At 31.9% G+C, this 27959-nt stretch overlaps 2 protein-coding genes across 4 annotated transcripts in view; both read right to left on the bottom strand.

Moving 5' to 3' along the window:
• LOC127714088 (heat shock 70 kDa protein 12B-like) overlaps positions 1–27959 on the bottom strand; it is a 181878-nt gene that overhangs the window by 70372 nt on the left and 83547 nt on the right. The gene's annotated exons all lie outside the window — the stretch shown is intronic.
• LOC127714090 (heat shock 70 kDa protein 12A-like) overlaps positions 1502–27959 on the bottom strand; it is a 63054-nt gene continuing 36596 nt past the window's right edge. The window contains exons 2-6 of the mRNA XM_052220046.1: positions 26383–26448; positions 22363–22675; positions 17679–17906; positions 15694–15823; positions 1502–2667 (exon numbers count right to left, since the gene is read on the bottom strand). Coding sequence (XP_052076006.1) covers positions 2030–2667; positions 15694–15823; positions 17679–17906; positions 22363–22675; positions 26383–26448 — 1375 coding nt within the window. The 3' untranslated portion in view covers positions 1502–2029. The remainder of the gene's footprint in view (positions 2668–15693; positions 15824–17678; positions 17907–22362; positions 22676–26382; positions 26449–27959) is intronic.

The following is a 27959-nucleotide window of genomic DNA, read 5'->3' on the forward strand; positions in this document are numbered from 1 at the left end:
TTTTGATCTCTTTTCATAGAGAATAAAAGTTTTTTTATTTATGAACATGTGGTTTTTTATGCTTAAAGAACAAAATATCAATTTTTCATTTTTTTGCGGAGTTTCCCTTTAATTCTATCGTAGAAACAAGGATTTGTCTTAGAAATAAACTCATCATAGATAAAAGAATTTTGTACGCTAGATGCACGTTTTGTCTACGAAAGACTCATCAGTAAGGCTCGAATAGAAAAAGTTAAAAAGGCCAAACAAAGAACGAAGTTGAAGAGCATTCATGACCCTTAATTCCGAAAGTTTTGCCAAATAAAGCTTAGGTAATCTATCTTGGGGTAGAAACTTGAATGTATAAGAGAGGTGAAAGATATGAAAGGGACATTCAAACTCATAAATCGAAAACAAACTGACAATGCCATGGAAATAACGAAAAAACGACGAAAAGACAGTACACAAAACACAACATAGAAAACAAAAGACTGAGCACCACGAACCTCACCAAAATCGGAGTTGATCTCAGTTGATCATAGGTGCTCCTGCAGAGTAAGCAAATCCACATGGAGCACCTGTCGTGTTGCTCATGTAAGTACAAACGCGGTGATAAGTCTGATTCGGTTGGTCTATTCGGGGAAAAGAGGGCGGGATCGTGGTTAGAAAGGTTGTGAAACATATTCCATAACGGTCAACCGACTAATGATGGCGTCCGTAAAATTTTCGAAACAATGATATCAAACACCCCACTTGGAACTTTTGGTTAGATAGCTTCCTTATAAGCAGCAAACCTATACAAAGAAATTCATGATAAATAGCTGTAGAATATTGAATCAAATAGGAGATATATATTCCATATGCAAGTGCTGCTGGAACGTTGCTACAAATAAAATTGAAGGATCACAATGGGAATCTGAAATCATATGTTTTGACGTAAAGTTTTATTCTCAATCGACCAGCAGTGTCAAATTCTATGAGGCAGAATTAGATGTATATGTTGGATCTTCGTTATATATTTATCTGCGAAGTGTTTTTTTTTTATATCTAATAACACTAGGCAGTTATCCCTTCTAGTTGACTGTTTGAACATGTGGGTATCATCAGCTCAGAAGTCGGATGAGATTTAGAAATATTCTAAAATTTCTCCGTTGATAAATTAACAAATATATAGGAAATTAAGGTTCCCACACCTTCAGGAAAAGTAGACCATATATGAATTTGACTATTATTAATAAGTCCCTCTTTATGTAAACCATTTTCTGACCACTAATTCGCACAATAAGGTCTGCAGATATTTAATTACAGTAATGATGTCTCAAAAGTAACAAAGGGTGAGTAAGTATGATTTTTGTCTCCGTAGAAAACAAATAATAGTTTTGTTAATTACGGGTGTGAAACTCTCATCCGTTCTATTATAAATGCTTCTCACAATATACCTAGTATGTGTCTTGTTGGTGTGCAATAAATTAATAAGAACGCAATATCGACTTAACTTAGACATAATCAAGTCAAAACAAAGTAACATCTAATGCTTTTATTTTTAATTTAGTTTATAAGATAGGCTTGAATAACTATCGACTGCAAAAATACAAAGTCAGTATACTAAATACAAAAGTAGTATGATACTTTACAAACTCATCAAAGGTAACTGGCTGATAAGTTTTTACACAAGACAGGCATTTTGTCTACATAAGACTCATCGGTGAGGCTCGAATAGACAGTTGAAAGGCCAATTCAAATACGAAGTTGAAGAGCTTTAAAAACAAAAAAATCCAAAAAGTTGTGCCAAATATGGATAAGGCAATCTAAACTTGGCGGGTAGAACAACCTTGGTTTCGAATAATTTAACATTTTACAGAAATTTATCATATCAATGATTTTAAACATCCAACTTCTGCTGCTATTTTCCAAATTATTACATTACATTAATAACTATATCTTAAATATATTAACATTTCATGTTCAAAACTTCAAATTATATACTGTAAATAACACATATATATGACTTTTTTTGTTCCATTATTTTTTTTGTTTTTGATATGGGCAGTTATAAACGGTAAAATAGTCGTTTACAACTAACTTTCGGATAATGTCCTAGAATAACAGCACCTTTCAAAGCAACTATATCGGGGAACGGAAATTCTATTATTTTTATGTCGCGAAATGTCTCTCGCACTCTACAGCAAAGAATCGACAATTCCATTAATCGTCCCGTCAAAATAATATGAGATGTGTCTTTAACATCAGGTTCTTTCAACATTTCTCTTACCGAGTTAACAACACAGGTTGTTACTTCATCAAAAAGTGATAAAAATAAATCTGTGTTTATTCGTAACATACCTGATAACCATCTTATTTTATTGGAATAAACAGTGTGATCAATAAAATCTTTACCTAAATCTTTTACACATAATTGGCAAAAGTTCCCCGGCAAAGGTAATGATATTTTTTCTGCATTGCGAAGACATGCAGATGAGAATTGTCTATATCTGCTTTCGAAATCTCTTAACATATCTTTTTCTTCTTCAGGATACTGTGTACAGAACTTGGAATAGACATCGTTTCCTACGATGCTTAAAATAAACTTCTTACAGAGTTCGCTGTATTCCGAAACCATAACCCTGTTCAGCTGTGTCAAAGATTTATCTTCTTCTACCTTTAAACATGTAAGGTCTATGCTATCGCCTGAAAAGTAGATTAATTTCTCTTTTACCATATTTTATGAATGTGCTCTTATTAGTTCCACAAGACAAGTGTGAGCCCAATTTGAAAATAAATGAAACGTACACTATAGAATTCTGTAGCACTGCATAACAATTAAGAAATATATACAGACTAACAGAGAACAATGGAATTAATGTGTTCATATACGTAATCTGCTGCATTTTGTAAAATTCATGTGCTGTCTGGATTCTTTTTTATTTTTACCTCTCCCTTTGAATAAACAAATCAGTTAGTAATAGCAGTTTAATCACACACAGACACATATACCTTTTTGTTATAAAAAAAATTAAGAATCTAATGCCTCTTTTTATAGTTTTATTGGGATGCATGTGCGCACGATCAACGCTTTTACAACAATAAACATTTATAAAAAAATCCTTTTATTCCTATAATTTCATTTTAATGCTGCAACCTTGAAATTAAGAGTTATAGCAAGCTTTTCCTTCAATGCAATATTTTAACATTGCCACAGATAGTACGTGCAGTCATAGCTATTTTATACGGAAATAACATTTGACATAGGAGTGCCTCGCCATCGTTGTAAACCAATCAAAATTACGGATTATAATGACACATACATGTAATGTAATTATTTTAAAAACTAGTTGTATAACGATAATAAAAACATATTCGCAATCTGAAATCTACAACTACCATTTGAAAAGAACATTAACACATTATTTCATTTATGTGAAAATATTATGATGAAGTTAAGTAAGAATTTTTTTTTAAGAAACTTTATTGAAAGATGTTCTTTTTAGAACACCACGAAATTAGAATGATTACTGTTGATTTTCGACATAGAGTAACACTGGTCTATTAGATATGTAGACATTTCAGCATTCTACGATCTTCACTGTTTCCAAGTTTGATATAAAATAGAGTTAACACAAACATAAACCTAATAATAGGAAAATATACTTAAAGCACTGTGAGCGCTATAAGCAGTTAAACAAAAACCCAAGGCAAAAGTTATGATAAATATTGTGGAAGAAATGGTTTTAATAATCAATCACAGCTTGTTATATTTCAAGTATCAATTTTGTTTGTACTGTACTGTTTCCACTATCATACACACTTTTATCAACCTATATACCGCTTGTTTTAAAAATTTATGTACTATTTTTTTTTTAATTATTCTGAAATATTATCCTTTTTCAAAGATTCAATGTCTGAGAAAGTGTATGTACACTCCAGGTTAGGGGAGGGTTTGGCGCTAGCAACCATGTTTAACCTGCAATATTCTGTATGTACATGTACCTGTCCATAGTCAGGAGCCTGTAATTCCGTGGTTGTTATTTGTTGCTGTATATTATATTTTTTTCATTATCATTTTTGTACAAAACCAGACTGCTAGTTATATTGTTAATATAAATAGGAAGATGTGGTATGAGTGCCAATGAAACAACTCTCTATCCAAGTAGACTTGTTATACGTTTGTTAAATATTTCTTAGATATTACATTTCAGGGCCTTTTATAGCTTACTATGCAGAATAGGTTTGCTCATTGTTGCAGGTTGTACGATGAACTATAGTAGTTAACTTCTGTCAACTTCTATATACAGTGCGGAATGAATTTAACTCATTGAGGAACATTCTAATCAATGATGCAATATATACAGTTTTGTACTTCTAAGTGTCAAATCTATAAAATTTACAACGAATTTAATACAAATATTTTGTTCGTCATTTTTTATTATTTTCATATTCTTCATTTCTTAGATATTTAAAACAAGTGACAAAAATGTATTCAGTAAATAAAAAAATCCATAATCGAAATACTGATGGTTTTAAAATTAACAATTCTCCTGGGTACAATTTAACTTTGCTCTTGGATTGTGAGTATACAAACTATTATGGAGAGTTGTCTCATTGGCACTCATACCACATCTTCTTATTTACAACCTATTTCATTTTCTGAACAATGCATCAATATTATGAATTCAAACTTTCTTTATATAACTTGTTGCAAAAAGTTTATGATAACTGGATATACTTCGTAGTATGCAATTATATCTCTCTCTTTGTAGTAATAGTTACACAGACATATCATAGTTCTGAAAGTATCGTTAGACAGCCTCTAAAAACAGCTGGACTGATAGGCAAACTTAATAACAAATAACATGCATGTGTTGTAACCACTGGCAATTTTGTAATAATTCCTGTCAGACACCTGATCCAAAATTTGTCTGACTAGTCGACATATGATGAGACCTGGTAAAAATCTTCAAAATTGATACAAGTACTTAAATCAGATCTGTAGAAATATATATTTTCAAAACATCCTAATGGTCTAGAGTTTCATTGCTGTCATGGAATTATTGTGGTGTCACTAGTCAATCCAGCTACTATATAGAATCATATATTGTACATTTGTGTCTTGCAACTTCTAGGATAAGCCAAAAATTGGAATCTGGCTGAAATAAAAACAAATACAAATAGTTATAATTGTTTATTTTGACAAATAACATGCTTAATGTATATATATTATGCACTAGTTTTGTACAAAGTCAAGCCATCAATGGGATATTCTTTTTTAAGTGTTGGATTAAAGACTTTGATTTTTGACAAAAAGTTATCAGTTTGAATTAAAATCGTTTTATTTCTTTTATTCATACATGAATTTATGTCATTTAATATATTTTAGTTTAAATAAGTATGACCTCTGGAAAGGACATTTTTATCTATTTGATTGAGGCTAATAATGAATTTATTGTTAGATATCATTGATGTTGGGATAAATGCTTACTTTAATAACTAAAGCTGTCTGCATAGTGTTACTAAATTACCCATGACACCCCTGTACATGCATTTTAGTTGCTGATTTGGAATTCAGTATTGAGACAAAAACGTTTCGGGATATTTGGCTTTCAGCTAATTATTTAAAAAAATCATTGCATTTACCTCTGTCATGTCTGTGTTAGGTTGACACATGGTTTCTTAAAGGTCTATCGGACAGAATTATATTGTGAATTCCACAATTAATGCATCCATCCATGATTAAATAGTTCAAATCCTTGATGACGGTCTCAAATATGAGTTTTTATTTAAAATTAAGAGGTTTTATATTTGCTATACAGTTTGTTTATGCCCTGTTGCATTTTACGCATGAATATATACATTTCTGAATTCCCAGTTTTTCCATCAGTTTTTACCTAACACATTTAAAATAATGAAGGTATAATAAGGATAGACTACGCTTACTTTATTACATATTTTATTAGGTCTTTCCACTTTTCAGTGGAAAGACCTATTGTATTTGTTCTGATTATTAGGTCTTTCCACTTTTCTGTGGAAAGACCTATTGTATTTTTTCTGATTATTAGGTCTTTCCACTTTTCTGTGGAAAGACCTATTGTATTTGTTCTGATTATTAGGTCTTTCCACTTTTCTGTGGAAAGACCTATTGTATTTTTTCTGATTATTAGGTCTTTCCACTTTTCTGTGGAAAGACCTATTGTATTTTTTCTGATTATTAGGTCTTTCCACTTTTCTGTGGAAAGACCTATTGTTTTTGTTCTGATTATTAGGTCTTTCCACTTTTCTGTGGAAAGACCTATTGTATTTGTTCTGATTATTATTATTATTATTTTCTTCCGCCAAATTTTGTTCTCGCGTAAAATTTTTGTTTCGCAAGATGTCGCTTAGATATTTCTTATATAGTATCATACAGTTTATGCGCTTTTTATTTTCACCCATTCTAAGCCGAACAATTTTCTTTGTAGGAGTTATCTCCCCTAACACTGTTTTCCTTGTGACTGCATCTCCTCCGTAACCGTAAAAGAAAGCGACAAATTTATTTTATAAAATTGCTCGTTATATCCTTTGCACGATTTGTCCATTTTTGACGGAAGCGATACGAAGACTCCATATGAGAGTTATTTCCCATAATGCATTTGAAATAAGTGATATGCATTTGTAACTGGTAAACCATAAGTGATAGAGACCTAGGGTCTGTTGATTTGAGGTCCTTGGTCCTAAAGAATAGAAAACTAGGTCAAGGTCATGTTGTGATTTTTTACATTAAGTTCATATCACTTCTTCCTAGAAAGAGTTATAGATATCGACAAAACAATTTAACCAAAAAGTTTGTCGCGACACGTGTTTACTAGAAATTTTTTGTCGAAATGGTATGCGTCATTTTATTGCAGGGTCAATGTCCTTGTTATGGTCGAATCAACAAATTACTTATTAAAACTTCAAACTTTGCAGCTATCATGTTGTAAATGTTTCTTATCTCAATTATCAACCACAGTCTACCACTACACTCCCCCCCTTTTTTTTCAACTGATTTTTTTTTTTAAGTTATCCCATTTCTATGAAAAGAAAATCGCTTTTAGTCCCGTATATTATATTGTAAAATGCTAATCCTTCTTATGTTCAAATTTCTTTCTGAAATAGAAATCCATCCCTGCAAAAATCTGCTCCAATTCATGTATTTTCTGAAATTAATCGATGAGACACGTGCGGTCCGCTTGATTGCGAAATTAAAATCAATGTTCCAAGTTCGTAAATATTACTGAAATCCTACAATCAAATTTCTAAACATGCATTAAAATACAAATCTGTGCTCCCGTAAACATGTGTACGTAATATGTATGCATGATCCGACATCAATGACCTGTACAAAATAAAACCAATAGTGATCGTGTTTGTCCGATCAATACACATGTGCTCTGTTCAATGGTCTCCCCTGAAAAGAAATTAATACACCCTGTGCAACCGAACAATTTTCTTTGTAGGAGTTATCTCCCCGAACACTGTTTTCCTTGTGACTGCATCTCCTCCGTAACCGTAAAAGAAAGCGACAAATTTATTTTATAAAATTGCTCGTTATATCCTTTGCATGATTTGTCCTATTTTGACCGAAAAGATATGAATATTCCATATGAGAGTTATTTCCCCTTATGCATTTGATATAAGTGATATGCATTTCTATCTTGTTAACCATAAGTGATAGAGACCTAGGATCTTTTGATTTGAGGTCCTTGATCCAAAAATAAGAAAAAAAGGTCAAGGTCAGAGGTCGAGGTCATATTTCAAAATTTTGATTTGGCTTAATTTCAATTCTTTTCAAAAACTGTATAAGATATCGACAACATATTTTTACTAAATTGTAAGTTGCGACATGTCGTAACACATAAATGTTGGTTAAAAGGGTACGCTAACATTAAATTTGAGTTTTCTCCCCTCTTTTATTAAAAGTTAAGCATATAGTGATATAACTCATTAACCAAATATAATTAAGACCTATAGTCTTTTGATTTGAAGCCCTTGGTTTATGACCTTGAAATTGAGCTCAAGGTCATAGGTAAAATTGACGTTTTAGATTTTTACCTTTGCTTTTACCTCATATGTATACATGATAAAGCCATGGGACTTTTAGCATTACGTGGCAAGCCACTTAACTATGGAAAAGCCAACCGGAAGTGACCTGGTGTAAACCGGAAGTAGTTATTATTTGTACTTTTTTTATGTAGAAGTATATTGAACCATATATTTTTGGAATCAGTATCAAGTAAACTATCAAATAAAACCGGAAGTGACACTTTTCAAACCGGAAGTAACAATTTATCTCCCTTATTTAGAAAATAATGTATAGAAACCATATATTTTTGGAATCAGTGTCAATAAGCTATCATTTGACGCTGGATATGATATATCTAACTGAGTTTTAATATTTCAATATCAAAATTGATCTTTATGGATGGAAAGACCTTCAATTGTTCCCTGAACAATTGGTTTTTAATTATTATTAGGTCTTTCCACTTTTCGGTGGAAAGACCTATTGTATTTGTTCTGATTATTAGGTCTTTCCACTTTTCTGTGGAAAGACCTATTGTATTTGTTCTGATTATTATTATTATTATTATTATTATTATTATTTTTTTTTTCTTCCGCCTAATTTTGTTCTTGCGTAAAATTTTTGTTTCACAAGATGTCGCTTAGATATTTCTTATATAGTATCATACAGTTTATGCGCTTTTTATTTTCACCCATTCTAAGCCGAACGATTTTCTTTGTACGAGTTATCTCCCTGAACACTGTTTTCCTTGTGATTGCATCTCCTTCGTAACAAATAAAGGTATCGACAAAATTCTTTTTCTAAATTATATGTTACATCCTCAGGATTTTTGCCTAATTTGGATCGAAGCGATCCAGTGAGATCTTAAAGGAGTTATCTGCCTTTATCAAATTAATTTGTCGTTATGTTTTTGTAACACTTAACCGTAAGCCGTATAAAACAAATTTGACCAAAATGTTAGTCGCGACATGATATAACTGGAAAGTTTTTGTCAAAATGGTACGCGTCATTGTTTTAGGGGTTCCATGCCACTGAAATAGTGAAATGAACAAAATGAACTAATTATAGCCTCAAACTTTGCAGCTATCATGATGTATACATGCATCTTGTCTTAATTTATCAACCAAGGTTCACCATCCTCCACCTCCCCTCCCCTCCCCCCCCTTTTTTTTCTTATTTTTTTCTTCTTCTACTTTGAGGAATCCCATTTCGCCTTGAAGTTCAGTCCTGTACATTTTACTGTAAAAATGCAATCCTTAGGATTTACAAACTTCTTAAATAGAAATTCATTCCTGCAAAAATCGGCTCCAATTCATGTTCCCGTTAAACGCGGTCCGCTTGATTGAGAAATAAAATTCAATGACGTAGAAATTGCTCCCAAGTTCGTAAATATTGCTGAAATCCTACAATCAATTTTTTTAATCATGCATTAAAATACAAATCTGTGCTCCCGTAAACATGCGTACGTAAGATGCAGGCATGATCCGTCATCAATGACCTGTATATAATAAAACCAATAGTGATCATGTTTGTCCGATCAGTACACATGTGCTCTGTTCAATGGTCTCCCCTGAAAAGAAATTAATATTCTAACTCCAGACATATATATTCGAGCGTCACGTGACTTCAAAACATCATCACGCGCGCGGACCTAAACTTAGAATAAATCATTCGAGATCCATATCCAAATATGGAAAGTGAAACTTCCAAGACAAAATGTTACTCATTTTTTTCTTCCTGCAAGTTGAAACAAAATGTACACACAACACATAAAAGAAACCATGAAGTATCAGTTCTCGTAGCAAATAGAGAAAATTAGAAAAAAAGAAGATGTTAGGATTTTTATTTATTAAGAAATCCTAAGGCTGTCCGTTTGGGAGTGCGGGATGTACAAGTACGCAGCCTCATCAGAATATGAACGTCAAGTCTAATGCCTCGCATAGAGAGAGTGTCATGCAAACTTTCAATCAATCAATCAATCAATCAATCAATCAATCGACCAACCAACCAACCAACCAACCAACCAACCAATCATGTTTCGGAGGGGAAAGACCGTTTAACAATTGTTTTTAAAACAATTGATTTATATTTACTATTTTTTTTTTTCTTCCGCCACTTTTATTTCTTGCGTATAAATTTTGTTTCGCAAGATGTCGCTTAGATGTTTGGTATATGATATCGAACAGTTTATGCGCCTTTGAAATTCACCCTGCGTAACAGAATACTTATCTTTGTAGGAGTTATCTCCCCGAACACTGTTTTCTTTGTGACTGCATCTCCTCCATAGCCGTATAAGAAAGCGACAAATTTATTTTATAAAATTGCTCGTTATATCCTTCACATGATTTGTCCAATTTTGACCGAAGCCATACGAACACTCCATATGAGAGTTATTTCCCCTTATGCATTTGATATAAGTGATATGCATTTCTATCTTGTAAACCATAAGTGATAGAGACCTAGGATCTTTTGATTTGAGGTCCTTGGTCCAAAAAAAAGAAAATAAGGTCAAGGTTAGAGGTCAAGGTCATATTTTAAATTTTGATTTTGGCTTGTTTTCAATTCTTTTCAAAAACCGTATAAGATATCGACAACATATTTTTACTAAATTGGAAGTTGCGACATGTCCGTCACATAAATTTTGGTTGAAAGGGTACACTAACCTAAAATTGGAGTTTTCTCCCCTCTTATATTAAAAATTAGGCATATAGTGATATAACTCATAACCATATATAATTAAGACCTATGGTCTTTTGATTTGAAGCCCTTGGTTTATGACCTTGAAATTGAGCTCAAGGTCATAGGTAAATTTGATGTTCTAGATATTGACCTTTGCTTTTACCTCATATGTATACATGAATGTATACATGAATTCCATTTGTAAACCGGAAGTAGCTATTTTTTGTACTTATTTAATGTAAAGTATATTAAACCATATATTTTTGGAATCAGTATCAAGTAAGCTATCAAAAAACCTTGAAGTGACATTTTTCAAACCGGAAGTAACAATTTATCTCCCTTATTTAGAAAAAAAATGTATAGAAACCATATATTTTTGGAATCAGTGTACAATAAGCTATCATTTGACGCTGGTATGATATTTTAAACCGAATTTTAATAGTTCTATATCAAAATAGATCTTTATGGGTGGAAAGACCTTCAATTGTTCCCTGAACAATTGGTTTTTAATTCTACATAGATCTGTTTTAAAAATTGGTAGTCTTTTTTTCAGCAGACTATTTCAAGTACAATATCTTGCAAATTAAATCAATGCTAAAGGTCAATCAACTTTTGTCAATCAAATCACAATGATCTAATCTTATTGACACCACTTTCCCAAAATGCATTGGCACACATAATTGAATTAGTTTGACTTAGTTTGGTTGACATAAGTTCTCCAAAAGAACAGAGGTATGCCTCAAACACAAATAACAATCATAGGGTCAAGGTCAGAGCATCCTGTCTTTAATATATGAGACCATCCCATTATGCATCGGAATACCTTTGTAACCTCATCACACTTATTGTGGTGGTTAAATTTCAACTGGAATTTTATACCACGATGATAGGGTTTAACAAGTCGTATAAAAATAAAACTAGTATACAAATTGCCCGCCTGCCCGATATCCTGAAAGGGCCTGGGGAGAACACCGAGTTTGGTCAATTTCAGTACAAAGGTTATGTGCAAGACACAAATCAGACAAAGATTTACTATTATAGGGACCAAATTGAAGGTCTGATTGACCAACCTTTGTTTAATGAAAATGATACCCCCAGACCATGATGTTACTCGCCCCCTTACTCCATACCAAGTTGGAAAATAATTACCGGTACATGTAGTTCGGAGTAAACAATTTCATAAACGATTCGTCCATCATTCTTCGACTTTATGCAGCTTGAAAAATCTATATTTTTTCTTGAGAAAGAAATGAAGTTTTCACGCCAAGGAATAAAAATGTTTTGTTTTGAAAACATAACCTAAACATTGAAATGTCACAGACACTGTTTCATGATGGATCATCTGGAAGTTTTCAAGACATGCATATATTGAATTTGACGCCATCACTTTCTTTTATCATGTTAGGTATATAAAAATTAACCTGCCGTCATAGCGATCCTACTTTCTAATCCTTTCTTTTTCGATTTTTTGCATTGAATACCAAACCTCAAACCCTCACAGGACCCATCTCGTAATGCATGAAATGAATCGAACGATTTGATTGGTCTTAATTCTTCAATGACTTGTCACTGGTGAGTCTTTTGTAGACGAAACGCGCGTATGGCACAAATACAAAATTGCAATCCTGGTATCTATGATGAGTTTATTTACAGCCACTGGATCGATGCCACTGCTGTTTTTATTCCCTGAGAGTATCACCAGCCCAGTAGTCAGCACTTCTGTGTTGACATGAATTATCATTGATATGGTCATAATTATAAATTAACTGTTTACAAAACTTTACATTTTTGAAATACTAAGGCTTTTCTACATCAGGAATAGATAACCTTAGCTGTATTTAGCAAAACTTTTAGGAATTGTGGGTCCTCAATGCTTTTCAACTTCGTACTTTATTTAGCATTTTTAACTTTTTTTTAATTCGAGCGTCTTGATGAGTCTTTTGTAGACGAAACGCGCGTCTGGCGCAAATACAAAAATTTCAATCCTGGTATCTATGATAAGTTTATTTACATCGACCAATTACATGTCTCGTTTGTTTTATTTCATGCATATTTAACAACAACTTGATTTGACCTTACTTGAGGCCAGTTATAAATGTAATAAACGGTATAGTATATTTGAACTTCAAAAGAACTCAAATTTGCATACAATTTAATAAAGAACAATTAAGTGACCACATTTATATCTCATCAAACAACAAAAAGAACATCATGATTAATAATATTTACCTTTATATCCTCAGATCTAGAATCCTCCAAATTTACAAGGACGTTGCTATTTACGTTTCGTCTGTAGGCTAATTTTCCCGCCAACTATTATTCCTGCGCATGTTGCCATTTGATAAATGTAAACGACCTGAATTTCGAAATTGTCGACGAAGAAATATTTTATACAATTGTTCTATAACATCTTTACCAAAAGCCCAAGGTATAAAAACTAGAGGCTCTAAAGAGCCTTTGTTGCTCACATTGGTCTATGTGCATATTCAATAAAGGACACTCTCCGACATTGAAGACAAGAACATAATTCATTGCAAAAATCTCTGTTTTGATGATCTTGTATTGCTGATCATTTAGTGTGTTTAGCTTCTCTCTGTTTTCTTTAATTTTTGCTCAAAACACAAAAGAGGGTAAAAAATTCACATTTAAGGGCAATCACTCCTATAAAGAGTGACAGTGAGCCTACTTACTATATCGGCAAAATTAGACTCGCTAGGAGATCTTGCCTTGCTGATAATTTTTGTGATTTAAAGTGTCTATTTATCTATTATAATTTTATCATATAAGACAAAACGCCAAAAATGGTGAATATCGTCATTAAAGGGCAATAACTCCAATAAGGAGTCGTCGTACGATTTCCTTCATACTGTCTTAACTGTAGAACTTGTCTTGCTGATCATTTTTGCTTATTAAAGTTTATATCTATCTATTATAAGTTTTGAGATATAAGGCAAACACGCAAAAATTTGGTAAAAATCGTCATCAAAGGGCAATAACTCTAATAAGGTGTCGACTGACAGTTTCGATGGACACTTATTTGGAGAACTTGTTCTGTTGATCATTTTCGCAATTCAAAGCTTCTCCCTATCTATTATAGTTTTCAAGATAATAGGCAAAAAATAAAACAAAATGATAAAATTTGTCATTTAAGGGCAATAACTCCCGTAAGAAGTCGTCTGACAGTTTTGACGTATATGAACAATTGGTAGAGTTCAACATTCTGCACATTTTTGCTAAGGTCAGATTTGTAAAGTTTTCAAAATAATAGATAAAACTTTTATTTTACCCCTATGTTCTATTTTTAGCCATGTCCGCCATCTTGGTTGGCAGGCAGAGTCATCGGACACATTTCAAAAACAGATACTCCAATGTTGATTGTGGGCAAGTTTGGTAAAATTTGGCCAAGTCGTTTCAGAGGAGAAGATTTTTGTAAAAGATAACGACGGACGACGACAGACGACGACGGACAATGACGGACACCAAGTGATGAGAAAAGCTCATATGGCCCTGTGGGCCAGGTGAGCTAAAAATGTACGAATTTTTATTTAGACCTATTTCCTTTGTGCAACGTCTATTTATTTTGGTTTGTTCGACGATCACTTAAGGTTATTCTCGACATATTGTTTTTTATTCCAGGATTAAAAGTATGAAAAAAATATATCCAATGAGTTCTAATTAACCTACAAGCCAGCTAGATAATGGCAATAACACCTGTATCATCATTCTTTGGGGAAAAAGCAAATCTAGTGTGATAGCATAATGGAGCTTAACGGCCTAAAACAGGTATTTTACCAGTCACTTTAAAAACAATTCTTAAAATCATTCAGGTTGTACAGTGTCATTATTTGTTCAAATTATCAATTCATGTTGTTGTTTGCAATTTATACTATATGGCATGAGTATTTAAAAAGTATGAAGATATTAAGAAGCCATTGAAAAAAATCAAAAGATTTTACAGCATTACATAAAGAAAAAGACAATATGACATTAGTCTACATCGACGGGAAATGGGAGGGGATGCAGAGCCTGATATATATGGTAAGGTCACTTGTCATTGGTTAAAATCCTAAGCCAAAACTTTATAATCTACCTTAAACTGAAATTTTAATCCACAAAATATCAAAAGGGAAAATAAAGACTGGTCCACAGGAACCAACTGAACTCTGAGCTAAATCCTGATCTACCAGGAGGGACAACAGTATTTGCTCTTCTAATGACATATTTCGGTTTGCTATGACGATGTAACACCGTTGATAAGTCGCATTCGATAACTGTCATTATCGTAAAAAAGAACACGAACTGTGGCAACGTGTACGACAAATAAAACACTTTTCTGATCATTTGTAATACAGATATAACGTTATGATCAAACAGAAACTTATGACATGAATTTTGCGATTATGAATCCTTGGTTTATTGGCATCCTTGTATACAACAGCTTTTTTTTTTTTAAATTTTAGATAAGAAGAATTTTTATGCTTTAGAATTACTGTAGTAAAATCATTTACTGACCAAGGTTCAACAACTTGTTTTTGGTTCCATAAAAAGTCAAATCAAACATTGTAGTTGTGAATGGACGCATACAAAACTGTTACTTTTTGTTTTTGTGCGGTTTGGCTACGACATACTTTCTCTTATGTGCAAGATTAATATCTGAAATAATTTAATGCAAACCATGACCACATTTGACAAAATATTTCTTTTGTGAAAACAAATTTCAGTAAAAATTGTGTTCCTGTCAGTTGGCGATCTGATATTTAAATAATCATTTTGTCTTTGCTGAAAACACATTTTTTAAAACAAATCAGTTGTTACAATCGTCAATCTGGTAGGTCATACATGTGTCATATGCATAAAATTGAGAAGAGCAGAAGACAGCAGAATATTCTCACAACTTAATTTAGAATAAAAAAGTTTGGTCTCCAAAACCCTTAAAAGAAAATTGTAAAGGGAAATAATAAAACAGTGCATTGACGTGTCATTTACTAGCTTATTAGACTTACCTCTACCATTTAAAACAATGTACTTGCTATCTGGTTGATACAAACTATATTTGTCGTCTAATCGGTTATTTAGTGACCAATATTTCCAAAATAATAATACTGCTTCAGGATCAGAAATAAGGATGGTTTTCTGAGAGAAAACAAATGGTTAATTATTTTTCATGTATCAAATTTTGTTCCAAATCTTACTTATTTCATTTACCTCCAATTTCAATCATCTAACTATTGTATGGCACACGTCTGATCTGATTAAAAAAAAAACATTTGACTAATGTCCTACGCGATACCATAATACTCTGGTAGAAAGACAAGTAGCTAGTAATCTCATAGATCGAGTGGTCAGACAAAACTGGGTGGATAATATCAAGATCAATTACTATCAGAATAAAATGAGAAAGTATAAGTGATTGTTATGTTTCTTTTTATATCACTCACACGAGTTGTCACAAATGGAGCAGAAACTACTATCTTATCGGAACTTTGCGAGCACCTGAGTTCATCTCCGATATATTTTGGACTCAATTTTCAATTTTCTGTGCAGTTTAATTTGAACGTTTGTTTGCCCATGAGTTTTATTGTGTCTTTTTTTGTCTTATTCAATTGTCTGCGACTTTTTGCATTGCCTGTGTGTTCTTCTAGAAATATATTATTATTTAAGATTATTTGATAATTGTTCTTATATATCATAATGTAGTGACCCCATCCCATATGTGCAGAAGTAACTTCCCCGCCTCAATTACCAATTTATTATGTTTGAAATTTAAATTTGTCTATATTAAGGTGTACAAACAAATGAACGGAGTGTTGGTCCCCATAACGAGTGTTCATTGCACTAGTAATTAAATTTTAGTCTGAAATGGTCATTTTCATCTTAACAGGATTTGAAAAGTCGGAACAATTAATTATTCAGTCATGTTCAGCTTTCCTGTCCTTTTCAGACTTATCCACTGCGCTAAAGTCAGTACTGTTCAGACAGTTTGCTTGTAGTTAATCTAGTCCTGTTTGGTAGCATTTCAGACAACAATTCAGTATAAAGTTGATGTGTACAGATAAAAAGCAGTTACTGAACAATCTGAACACAGACTGAATAGATAATAATTGACTACAAGCGAACTTTCTGAACTGTTCTGAAAATACCGATGTGGATTAGTTTGAAAATTAACTGAAAAACTGAAAATGACCTATAATTTTTTCACGTCTTTTAAATGCTGTTTAGATCAAAATTGTTTTACTAGTGCTGTATCGTGAAAAAAGTTCAGGAATATTTTGTATTTTCAAAACAGATTTTCGTTTTTTTTTCTCATTGTTAATATAATGTTTCTTTTTATCAGTAACACCCGTGGTCAGTTAACCAAGTATAATGGTATTTAAACGGAATGAATGGATAAAAGTCACAGCTACTTATAAACTATAAGTTGCTCCGAACAAATTGCTGACTATCTAATTTGAAACATCTATTAGGACGCTTCTGCAAATTTATTGCTTGGATTTCACAATACGTCATTTGGTATGCAAGCCGGGATAATAAAACAATAGTTGAAATGTTTTTAAATTTTTTTCTGTTAAATAAACAGTTAACACTCACCACATAAAAGGGAAACATGAATGGAGCTCAATCCTGTCATAAAATTACGCTTTGGCATAACTTTATTCACCAAAATAAAATATTAAAAACGTTTCATATTTTGCCTTTAAGATGTATAGCTTGATATGGATGATTAGGTTGGAGAGAAAAGCTTTTCCTACCGGTAAAACTGAAGTGTCCTGAGGAGAAAGACTTCTCAGGTAAAGAAATGGTGAATTAGAACGAATTCGTTATATTAGATGTTTTTTCTTTATAATAACCTTAATTAATCTTAATCGGAGTTAAATCTCTAAAAAGTAAGAATTTGAAATTGAAGTCTTTCTGAGATGAACTGCAGGATTGTAGAAATTCACAACTGACGACGTGATAAAATGATGATATGCCAGTTGACAAATCTTACCTTTTTGGAAGCATGACCAAGAATCTCCCTAACACTACTGTTCCAGTATGCAGGTACGTTCAAAACCCAAATGATATCTGTTGAATAAAGCTTTGAAGATGAAGTAATTCCACATTCTGCATGATCAACATAAAAGTTGATAAGCAAACTAAAGAGCGCCAGTGCTGTTAATTCCTTCTTCTGATCAAACGTTTTCACTTTTAATTTGTAAATATCTGTAACTCCATCCTATAAAAAGATTATTGATATTAAAGATATTAGGCTGTATAAAAATTTCTCGTAGCTTTACTCATATCGCTTCATTGAATGCTTAGGTGCTCATAACAAATTTAATATTCTAAACTGGTGTGGCTAACCGTTATAGTTAGAGATAAAGTTCAAGATACAGTTTGAGTTATATTAATTTTGGAGTTATATTTTGTGCTCCAATTAGAGCTCGAGTTTTCTATATACTTAGAAATTAATATGAAATTCTGCACTCGTTTAAAACATACCTTATCTCTTAATTTCTATATTATAGGGAAACCATCCTTATGATAAAGCTAAATTATAGCATGGATATCAAAATATGCCAGGATCACTTGAAATTGAAAGGATTCTGCTAGAGACTTTATCACATGGTGGGTTGTTATAAATATAGTTAAATTATCGTTCGATTAAAGTTATATGACACTTCAAATTAAAGAAAAAGTCTTTATATGTTTTATATACTTGAACGACTAAGCTTTACTATAAAACAAGCGTACATGAACTCACTTGTATAAGAAAATCCTTTATATTATCAAAATCTTAATAAATATTACTGAATTACTGTCTTCCCGTACACTTATTCGCCATTATTTCCGGTATGTAGTGACCTTAATTTCGAGACGCCTCGTGAGAACTTTGGCCACCGGACAGCGCAAGAGCAAGGAGAAAACCATGATAAATGTAAACAAACGTGCACTGGGATGTAAATAGTAATAACTGAATCTTATAAAATCAAATTTAGTATAACAAATCTTTAAACAACTGTTAAGGAAAAGTATTATTAACAATTTGGAACGCATGGAAAAAATAAAAAAAAACATGGCTCTATCCATTCACTTATTTGTCCCTTACTCCGCGTTCTCTGGGTTGATTGTCAATGTCACGATCCGGAAAACTTCGGCAACAAACTCGACAATTTATTAGCTCGCGATCAGCAGTCACTGAATGAAATCATATTTGTTGATAATACGTTATAATGTTATAGACTTGTAATAAACATTAAACCAATAAATGGAGAATGTGTCCCCATGGACACAGATGATGCCCCCGCTTGCATACAACATTGTAAAGGGACATAACTCAAGAGCGATAAAAGTGACGCTACCCAAATTTGTACTTGATCTGAGTTTTAAGGTAATAAGTATTGTGTATAGGTTTCATAATATTTGGTTGGGGTAAACTTAAGTTACAGAACGGAAACTCAAAATTTTGCAATTTTTCGATTTATAAAGGGGCATAACTCGATAATGATTAAAGTGACGCTACCAAAATTCAACTTGATCTGTGTTTTGTGGTAAAAAGCATTGTGTATAAGTTTCATAATATTTGGTTAAGGCAAACTTAAGTTAGAGAACGGAAACTAAAAATTTCGCAATTTTCCATTTATGAAGGGGCATAACTCTAGAACGGTTAGAGTGACGCTACCAATATTCAATCTTGATCTGTATTTTGTGGTAATAAGCATTGTGTATAAGTTTCATAACATTTGGTTGAGGCAACTTAAGTTAGAGAACGGAAATTAAACATTTTGCAATTTTTCCATTTATAAAGGGGCGTAACTCTAGAACAGTTAAAGTGACGACACCAAAATTCAAACTTGATCTGTTTTTTGTGGTAATAAGCATTGTGTATAAGTTTCATAACATTTGGTTGAGGCAAACTTAAGTTAGAGAATTGAAACTAAAAATTTTGTAATTTTTCGATTTATAAAGGGGCATAACTCGATAATGATTAAAGTGACGCTACCAAAATTCAACTTGATCTGTGTTTTGTGGTAAAAAGCATTGTGTATAAGTTTCATAACATTTGGTTGAGGCAAACTTAAGTTAGAGAACGGACACTAAAACATTTTGCATTTTTTCCATTTATGAAGGGGAATAACTCTAGAACAGTTAGAGTGACCCTACCAAATTTCAAACTTGATCTGTATTTGGTAGTAATAAGCATTGTGTATAAGTTTCATAACATTTGGTTGAAGCAAACTTAAGTTAGAGAACAGAAACTAAAAATTTTGCAATTTTTCCATTTATAAAGGGACATAACTCTAGAACGGTTAAAGTGATCCCACCAAAATTCAAATTTGATCTGTGTTTTGTAGTAATTAGCATTGTGTATAAGTTTCATCACATTTGGTTGAGGCAAACTCAAGTTAGAGAACGGAAACCAATTTAGAGACGTACGGACGTTCATACGGACGTACAGACGGAAAAGGGTAAAACTTAATGCCCCCTCCGCTACGGCGGGGGCATAAAAATAAACGTGCATAGAAGACTTAGTTTAGTATATATGCATAGATTGGTTTAATAATTTCGATAACATCGAAATTACAAGAAACTCGTATATTACTTTAAGAAGCACTAGTCAATAGATGCGCGTGGTGTGTCGTGGTGAGATAATGTATTATAGTTTACCTAAATTATGTTTATTGAAGTAACAAAGAGAACGAAAACGTAATTTCTTGCATAAAATGAGAAATATATAGAACCAAGGGAAAACCACACTGATCAGTTTTGAATGTTACCTGTAGAAACCAGTATGGGTGACTTAAATACAGAAATATAAAGTATCACAAAAGGACCCATTCTGAGGGGTGATGATCAGGTATGTATGTTTTTGCTTTCATAATAAATTATATCCAATAGGAACTGGAACATTTATCAAGTTCCATATTACACTTTTCAGAATGAGCTTAATTTCTAGTTCTTAACCTACCTAGCCATCTCTTTTCTGCACTTGTAATCTATCATTTCAACAGAACATAGACAGCACATATCAGACTAACAAATTGGTGTTTGTTGTAGTCTTAAAGTTCATGAAATATTTGACATTGGAAGGGAGAAAGCATTTCATGTTACTCATGTTAGTTATGCGGTGCGATAAAAAACTTTATCCTAAAAATATTCGATCGAGGACTCCTTGTTTTAAATTTCTTTTAATGACAGGTATAATCTTGCATTAAAGGGTGACGTTTGACGGTGCTAATGACCTATAAATACGCAGTCACGTCACAAGTGCACCGGGACGCGAATTTAATGCATTGTGCAGAGAAAATGCCAGCTCTCTGTTTGTTAAAAATCTGGAATGAACTTTTTGAGGATCCTTAAGTTTCTTGTAGCAAGTCAACATAAAACTGAGAATGGAAATGGGGAATGTGTCAAAGAGAAACAACCCGACCATAGAGCAGAAAACATGTATTTCCCCATCCCTTTCTTTATGCCGACCCATATTACATGATCAATTTTCTAGTGAAAGTTAAGCAAACAATTATTTAACGACAAACTTTTCTTAATATCTTGGGATTATCCGAGTAAACAATGCATTTGTACTTTGATTTAGAATTGCCATAATCTGTCTGTTGTAATTGTTCAGCCCAGTTATGCTATTTTTGCAATAAGCTGTATTCATATATATTTATCAATTAATATCTACTTGAAAAGCAATCATCTTTATATAAGAACACCGGGTTTGTATTTACATGAGCAACACGACGGGTTTCACATGTGGAGCAAGATCTGCTTACCCTTCTGGAATTCCTTAAATCACCCCCTGTTTTTGGTGGGGTTCGTGTTGCTCAGTCTTTAGTTTTCCATGTTTTGTTTTGTGTGCTGATATTTGTCTTTTGGTCTTTTTTTGCCATGGCGTTGTCAGTTTATTTTCGACTTATGAGTTTGAATGTCCCTTTGGTATCTTTCGCATCCCTCTACTTCATAGTTTTGTTATCAAACTTTAAAGGGGCATTAGCTACGAGATATAAAAAAATGAAATATGATTTTTTTTGGTGTTTAGTCATTACTGAACATGAAATAGTAAAATAATAATTCGCTTTTAACAGCCAATTTGGTTAAATTTTGTCAAAATAAGCTAAGAAACTTCGCTGATGAATTATTTACTTGCAAGTGAAGAATTCGACCTCATTGAACCCGTATTCATGTGACCTACAATTTAACCCCTTAGCTTGAGATGGGATACGCATTTAATTTTTATTACGGATTTAGCTATTTAAAGAAAAGAATGTCAACATTGAAAGTGAAACAAGGATGAACAATTTGATTGACTGATTCGATCCACAAAAACAAATTTTTATACACATGATTGAAAAACATACGTTTTAACCTATAGTATGAAATCAAACAGACATAGTAAAATCCAATTGCACGTGGTCGCTATCTATATATATTTATGTTAATATGAACGTCGACAGTCTTCGAATGTCATTTTGATGATCAATTAGATGACGTCTAGACAAAAATACACACGAAATGTGATCCATAATATCGAGTCCATGCATTGTTAATTGTTTATTCAGTAATTTGGATATACGTTTTAGTATGTTATAAATCAACATGAGAATTTAAGTCGAATTGGTGAACATAATTTTGACAGCTTATGAACCTTAAACTGTTTAGTAGTTTATTTCAATAAATGAAAGTTTTACCTGTATCTTATGAATATTCTTTGTAAATTGTTTAAAAAATAAACAATCCTGCTGGCTGTCTCGTCTAACTAGCTCGTAGTATTGATCCTCAGCGTCATGGCCAAAGGCCAGAAATCCTCTATCTGAATCTAGTAAAATGGAATTTGGCAATTTCACAAGAGGATCATACGATTTCTTGCAGGGATCGTCATTAAAGTCATGAAGCATTTGAAAAGTATATCCTGATTCTTCCTTTCCTATCTGAATAGCTACAGAGACTATATTAATCTTGGTTATTTGTTGTACACCAAATAGATTCAAGTTAACCGCTTGTCTGAAATAAATATCTATTTATAGAGAATAAAGTTGTAAGTTCAACAAAGAACAAATAATCATTAGACTATATTAAGTAATTATATATAATACATTAAATATCACAATAAAAAATCACATAATTTTCGCCAACGTTTTCGAACCTCGTCAGGCGAGTACAGCTGTTGTCTCTAGCGACGTCTTATAATGTTATGATAATGGAAAGGGGAGTAGTTCGCATTACACATTACACTTAATTAATTAATAAATTGTTAACACAGAGGTATGCCTTGCCTTTTTGTTATTTTGAAATTAGAATTCAAATGTTGAAATTAAAATTGCAATATTTTACATGCAAGTTGTGCAAAATATTTAAAGTTAATGAACCAAAACTGAAGGTACAGGGCCTAACAATCTCCATGGAAATGAGATGGTCCAATGTCTATAAACTGCATATCAAATATCAGTGACCTACTACTAGAGGATCCTTCCAACTGACCTAATCACAAACTAATACAAAAGTTTCAAAGTCAATATTATAAATAGACCATGACTGAGGGGGCGGGGCCATATAATCTCTATGGAAAAGAGATGTACCAATGCTTATAAAACTGCATACCAAATATCATTAACCTACCACTGGTTATTTTCCATACAATGACCTAATCACAAACTAAAACATATTAACTATGCAAAAGTTTCAAAGTCAATAGACCATGACTAAGTGATCGGGGCCACATAATCTTAATTGAAATAAGATGTACCAATGCTAATACAACTGCATACCAAATATCATTGACCTACCACTAGTGGATCCCCATAATCTGACCTAATCACAAACTAATACATCGTTGACGAGGCCGCCGCTGCCGATGCTGGAAACAGCATACCTATGTCTCGTTTTTTGACTCCGTCAAGGCGAGACAAAAACTAAGCAGCACTTTTTAGCTTCGGTTAAAAAATATTCATGAAATTTTACTATTTAGCTTTTCTTTTACATTCATTTGTTACACTCATTTTGTAAAACGGGAACACTGAATATTGCCCGTCAGCACACATTTCTACATGTTTGCTTAGATTGATCATCCCTTATGTGTTGTCTATGAAATCGGAATCGTTCACGTTTGTCCAATGTTCCATTCTCTGCATTTAATTTGTAATCAGCTACCTCTTATTAAGCAAAATAGTGATATACAGCACTAGCAATGCAATTTCATTTTCATTGAGAAATATATGGGTCATTATCAAAAAACATGCATATTTCGATGAGGGAAATTTCGGGAAACTGATGTCATTGTTTTAAAACTTAAAATATGTCCTGCTATTCTGAAATATGGTAGCAACTATATTCAGAAATATGCAATGGGCAAAATTAGGAGTTCCTTCAATTCTAACAATTTTAGGTCATCCTTTGATAGAATCATATCAATGGTGTTACCAATATAAAAACATGCATTTAGTTATTAAAAAAAAAATTTAAATACTAAACAACTGTTCCAATTTGTTATTAAGGTTTAAATTACTACTTATTGACATTATTTTTATAGGTATGCATTATATTTGAACATAAATTTCACAATAATTTGTTGTAAAAAAACATAGCTGTCCTAATTATGGCTGTTGTTAATATAAAAGAATACACTAAATCTGAATTTATGTCAAATGTGTAAGACTGAATGATTAGATAATGCCTAATCCTTGGTTTACGGCCTAAAATTACTTTCATTTGTTAATAGAAGATAAGAATTATTGCATTTTTATATAGTAACACCACTGACCCTTCAGTAACAACAATGACACAAAAGTATCACCATTGACAACAAATTTCAAATTTTACTTTTATTAAGTACTGAACACAAAACAAAGAACACTTAGCAAAAGAAAAAGAAAAAAATAATTCTTAGGCTAAAAAATCCCATATTATATAACATAACCTGAATAACTAAAAAAGTCAATAGTGTTAATAAATAGTGTCATTGGTGTTACCAGCAATAAACCAGTTTTTGAAAACTTAGTATAGGTAATACATTATATTGTTAAAACATTGTTAAATACGTATTTTATTTCATAAATAATCATTTATTATGATGTTTCGGTTATTAAACACGAAAAAACACAAAATATTGCTGATTGTCATAATATATTCAGTGGTGTTACTAAACTGGTCAATGGTGTTACTTTGTTAATGTGGTCTCACCATTGACAGTAACACCAATGATGCACAGGTGTATTTTTAGATTTAGTTGCAAAATAAGTGCTCCATTTCCCTATTTTATATATTGTTCCTGGTGCATGTCTCTACAATCAACATCTTTTTATAAATCAAAGTTTAGGAAATCTTTCGGAAAATGATTTTTATAAGGGTACACCATGGACACTAATTTCATTTACGATATAGCTTTTACTTACTTTTAAGATTTTTTCACTAATTATCAACATATACTAGATATTTTTTTGTCGTCTGCATTACATGCTTACAGGTAACATTGCTAGGGGAGAAACTATTGTAAATGCTGAAAATTTGAGAAAGATAACTCTTACTCAACCAATTTGTCTGTTGGTTACACCAGTGACTTAAAAAAATGAGACTCTTCTTTTTGTTGAAAATTTTTATTATAAAACCAACTGTACTTTCTAAATCATTAAAAAAAATGTTTGTATATATCAAAATGCAATAAATAGTGATAAATCCTAATATAAAAGGATATGAATAATTGTCCTATTTCAGGTCTGAAAGGTACTGTAGAAAAAAGTAACAGTTAATTCTGGCTATATCCAAGGGTTTCAGAAAACATTAAGGATGTTTTTATAACATTTCATACTTATTATAATTTATCACAAAACATTCATATCTAACATATACAAGTGTTATTTTGATATATTTTCACGTTTGTGACTTAAAAAGACCAAATAACATATATTTGCACGTTTTTTTATAATGACCCATATACTCTCCATAATCATCCACTGATGGAATGTTGTATAGTAAATAGGAAAGTTCACTATGGAAACATTGATAATATCTCTTTTGCGTAAATGTAAGTACTCAAAGGTTAGATATCTGTTATACCCTTCATTTACCATTGTATAAAATAGATAAGAATCGTCAACAGAAATATATGATATATGTATCCTTTTTGATTTTCTGTTTAAAGAAGTCAGTCCTAAAGTAAAAAAAAATATTAAAGAACAGAGTTCCAATGTCTCCCATGTTACACATCTTTTATCTGTCCAATGTCAATAACTAAAAAATATTTCTTTAAAATCTTTATAAACATCTTGGAGAAATGGCTTGAGAGCATTGAATGTAATGTATTTATTTTTCGTGTAACTATATTATAGACTACAAACAAAAAGGGCTTTGTTACTATCTTATTGTATTGTATTGTGTATTTAAATTCTATGTACCGGTATTATACTAATCAATATTCTTTATTCCCAACACATGTATGCTCTTTATGCCCCTGGTGGGCCCTTAATTGGTAATAAAATATGTTCTTGTTCTATTTGAATAGAAGAGAGAAGATATGAGGTAACCTCTCTTTTTCCGAGTGAAGTTCAATAAAGTAGTGTAAGTTTATAAAAGAATACATCATTTACTTTTGAAAAATCACTTCAGTAAACATGATTCTTTTTCTGAATTATGGGGTGTATACACTAGGTCGTACATTCACAAATCTTGTCTGATATAAAAGTAAAAAAATTAAGATAATATCATAGGAACACTACCTTTTTTCTGACTTGTTTTGAGTAGATTTAATGTGGTTTTCCTTTCTTTCTGCATTCCTCTGATAACTGTAAGAAAAACAAATATAATATTCAGTTAGCATCATAAAAAATATTTTCATACCACAATATTTTATGGACTTCACAGGGAAGTCAATACAGCTTTAGGGGAGACTTCCCGTAGGTAGATAATTATAAAAAAAAATAGCTATTGTCTTTATTCCAAGATCAAGCACACTGATGTATTTTCCGTGATTTTGATATCTAAAAAATTATCGTTGAAAATAAAACCGTGATTTTGTTTCAAAAGACAAACATTCAGGGGCCTAGTTTTTGAAAGTATTTCATGACTAAGACATGTCTAACGATGTTCTTATGACATGTATGTTTTCAAAATTGTCCCAATTTGCATTATGACTTAATTATTATCGTATACTTTATAAACCTCGCAACATGACTTATGATGGTCTTATGTGTGTGTTGTTGTGTGTTGGTCAGTCTGGGTCCATGTATATTTGCGTCCATTCGTTTTTCATTTTGAAATGACAAAAAACAAAAAACAAAAAACGAGAGTGTTTTCATTTTTCGTTTTTGATTTCTCAAAAACCAAAACGAAAAACAAAAGTGTTTTCATTTTTCGTTTTTGATTTCTCTAAAACCAAAACGGAAAACGAAAGTGTTTTCATTTTTTGTTTTTGATTTCTCTAAAACCAAAATGAAAATCAAAAGTGTTTCCGTTTCTCGTTTTTGATTTCACTAAACAAGAATTTTGTATTCAATTTTAATTATTTCTCGTTTTATAATGTACAATGTTTTCCTTTCTTGTTTCACAGTCATTGATAGTAAATAATGCCAATGTAAACACCCCGGTGTTCTTTCAACTTAATGTAGACAAAATAGACCGCCTGACTTATGAATTGAACTATGGTGATAAATGAGTCAAAGCCTTTCAAATTACCTTGTTTATATCTTTAATAAAAAATAAATTATTATATTTAAATATTAAACGAATCATAAATTTAAATTGTACATTATAATATTATATATAGATGGTACAAATAAATAGATTGATTACAACATCACATTAACAAGGGAGGTTACTACTTTTAAAAACTTATAAGAAAACTTCCCCGGTCGTTAAAGTATACATGCACAGTCACTGTAGTTATCAAATCTTTAATCGAAGATAATGTCGACGGATGCAAAAGACTTTATAAATCTGAACAATAAGGGTGCGTTTTCTTTACTTTTAAATTTAGAAAGGTTGATCTCAGATGATTAGAATTCATAACCAAGGTCCATTATACGAACATGCAGGACGATAATGTGTTTTGCTTGATCAATTGATTGAAAAACAAATTTCACAATTCAAACCGGGATTAGCATTCAATCATTTTGCCATTCGGAGCCTACTCGGTATTAGTTTTGCTTATTTTTGAAAGCTATATGGTGACCTTAACTAGAGCCTGGGTGTGGATGGGGGTTTACGGAATAGAGAATAGTGGGCAAAAAATATAAATAATAGAGACAATGGACCAAGAAATAAAAAAAAAAATAGAATAATGAGGTGTTAAAATATA

Source organism: Mytilus californianus, unplaced genomic scaffold, assembly GCF_021869535.1.
Source record: "Mytilus californianus isolate M0D057914Y unplaced genomic scaffold, xbMytCali1.0.p SCAF_9, whole genome shotgun sequence".
Classification (NCBI taxonomy): domain Eukaryota; kingdom Metazoa; phylum Mollusca; class Bivalvia; order Mytilida; family Mytilidae; genus Mytilus; species Mytilus californianus.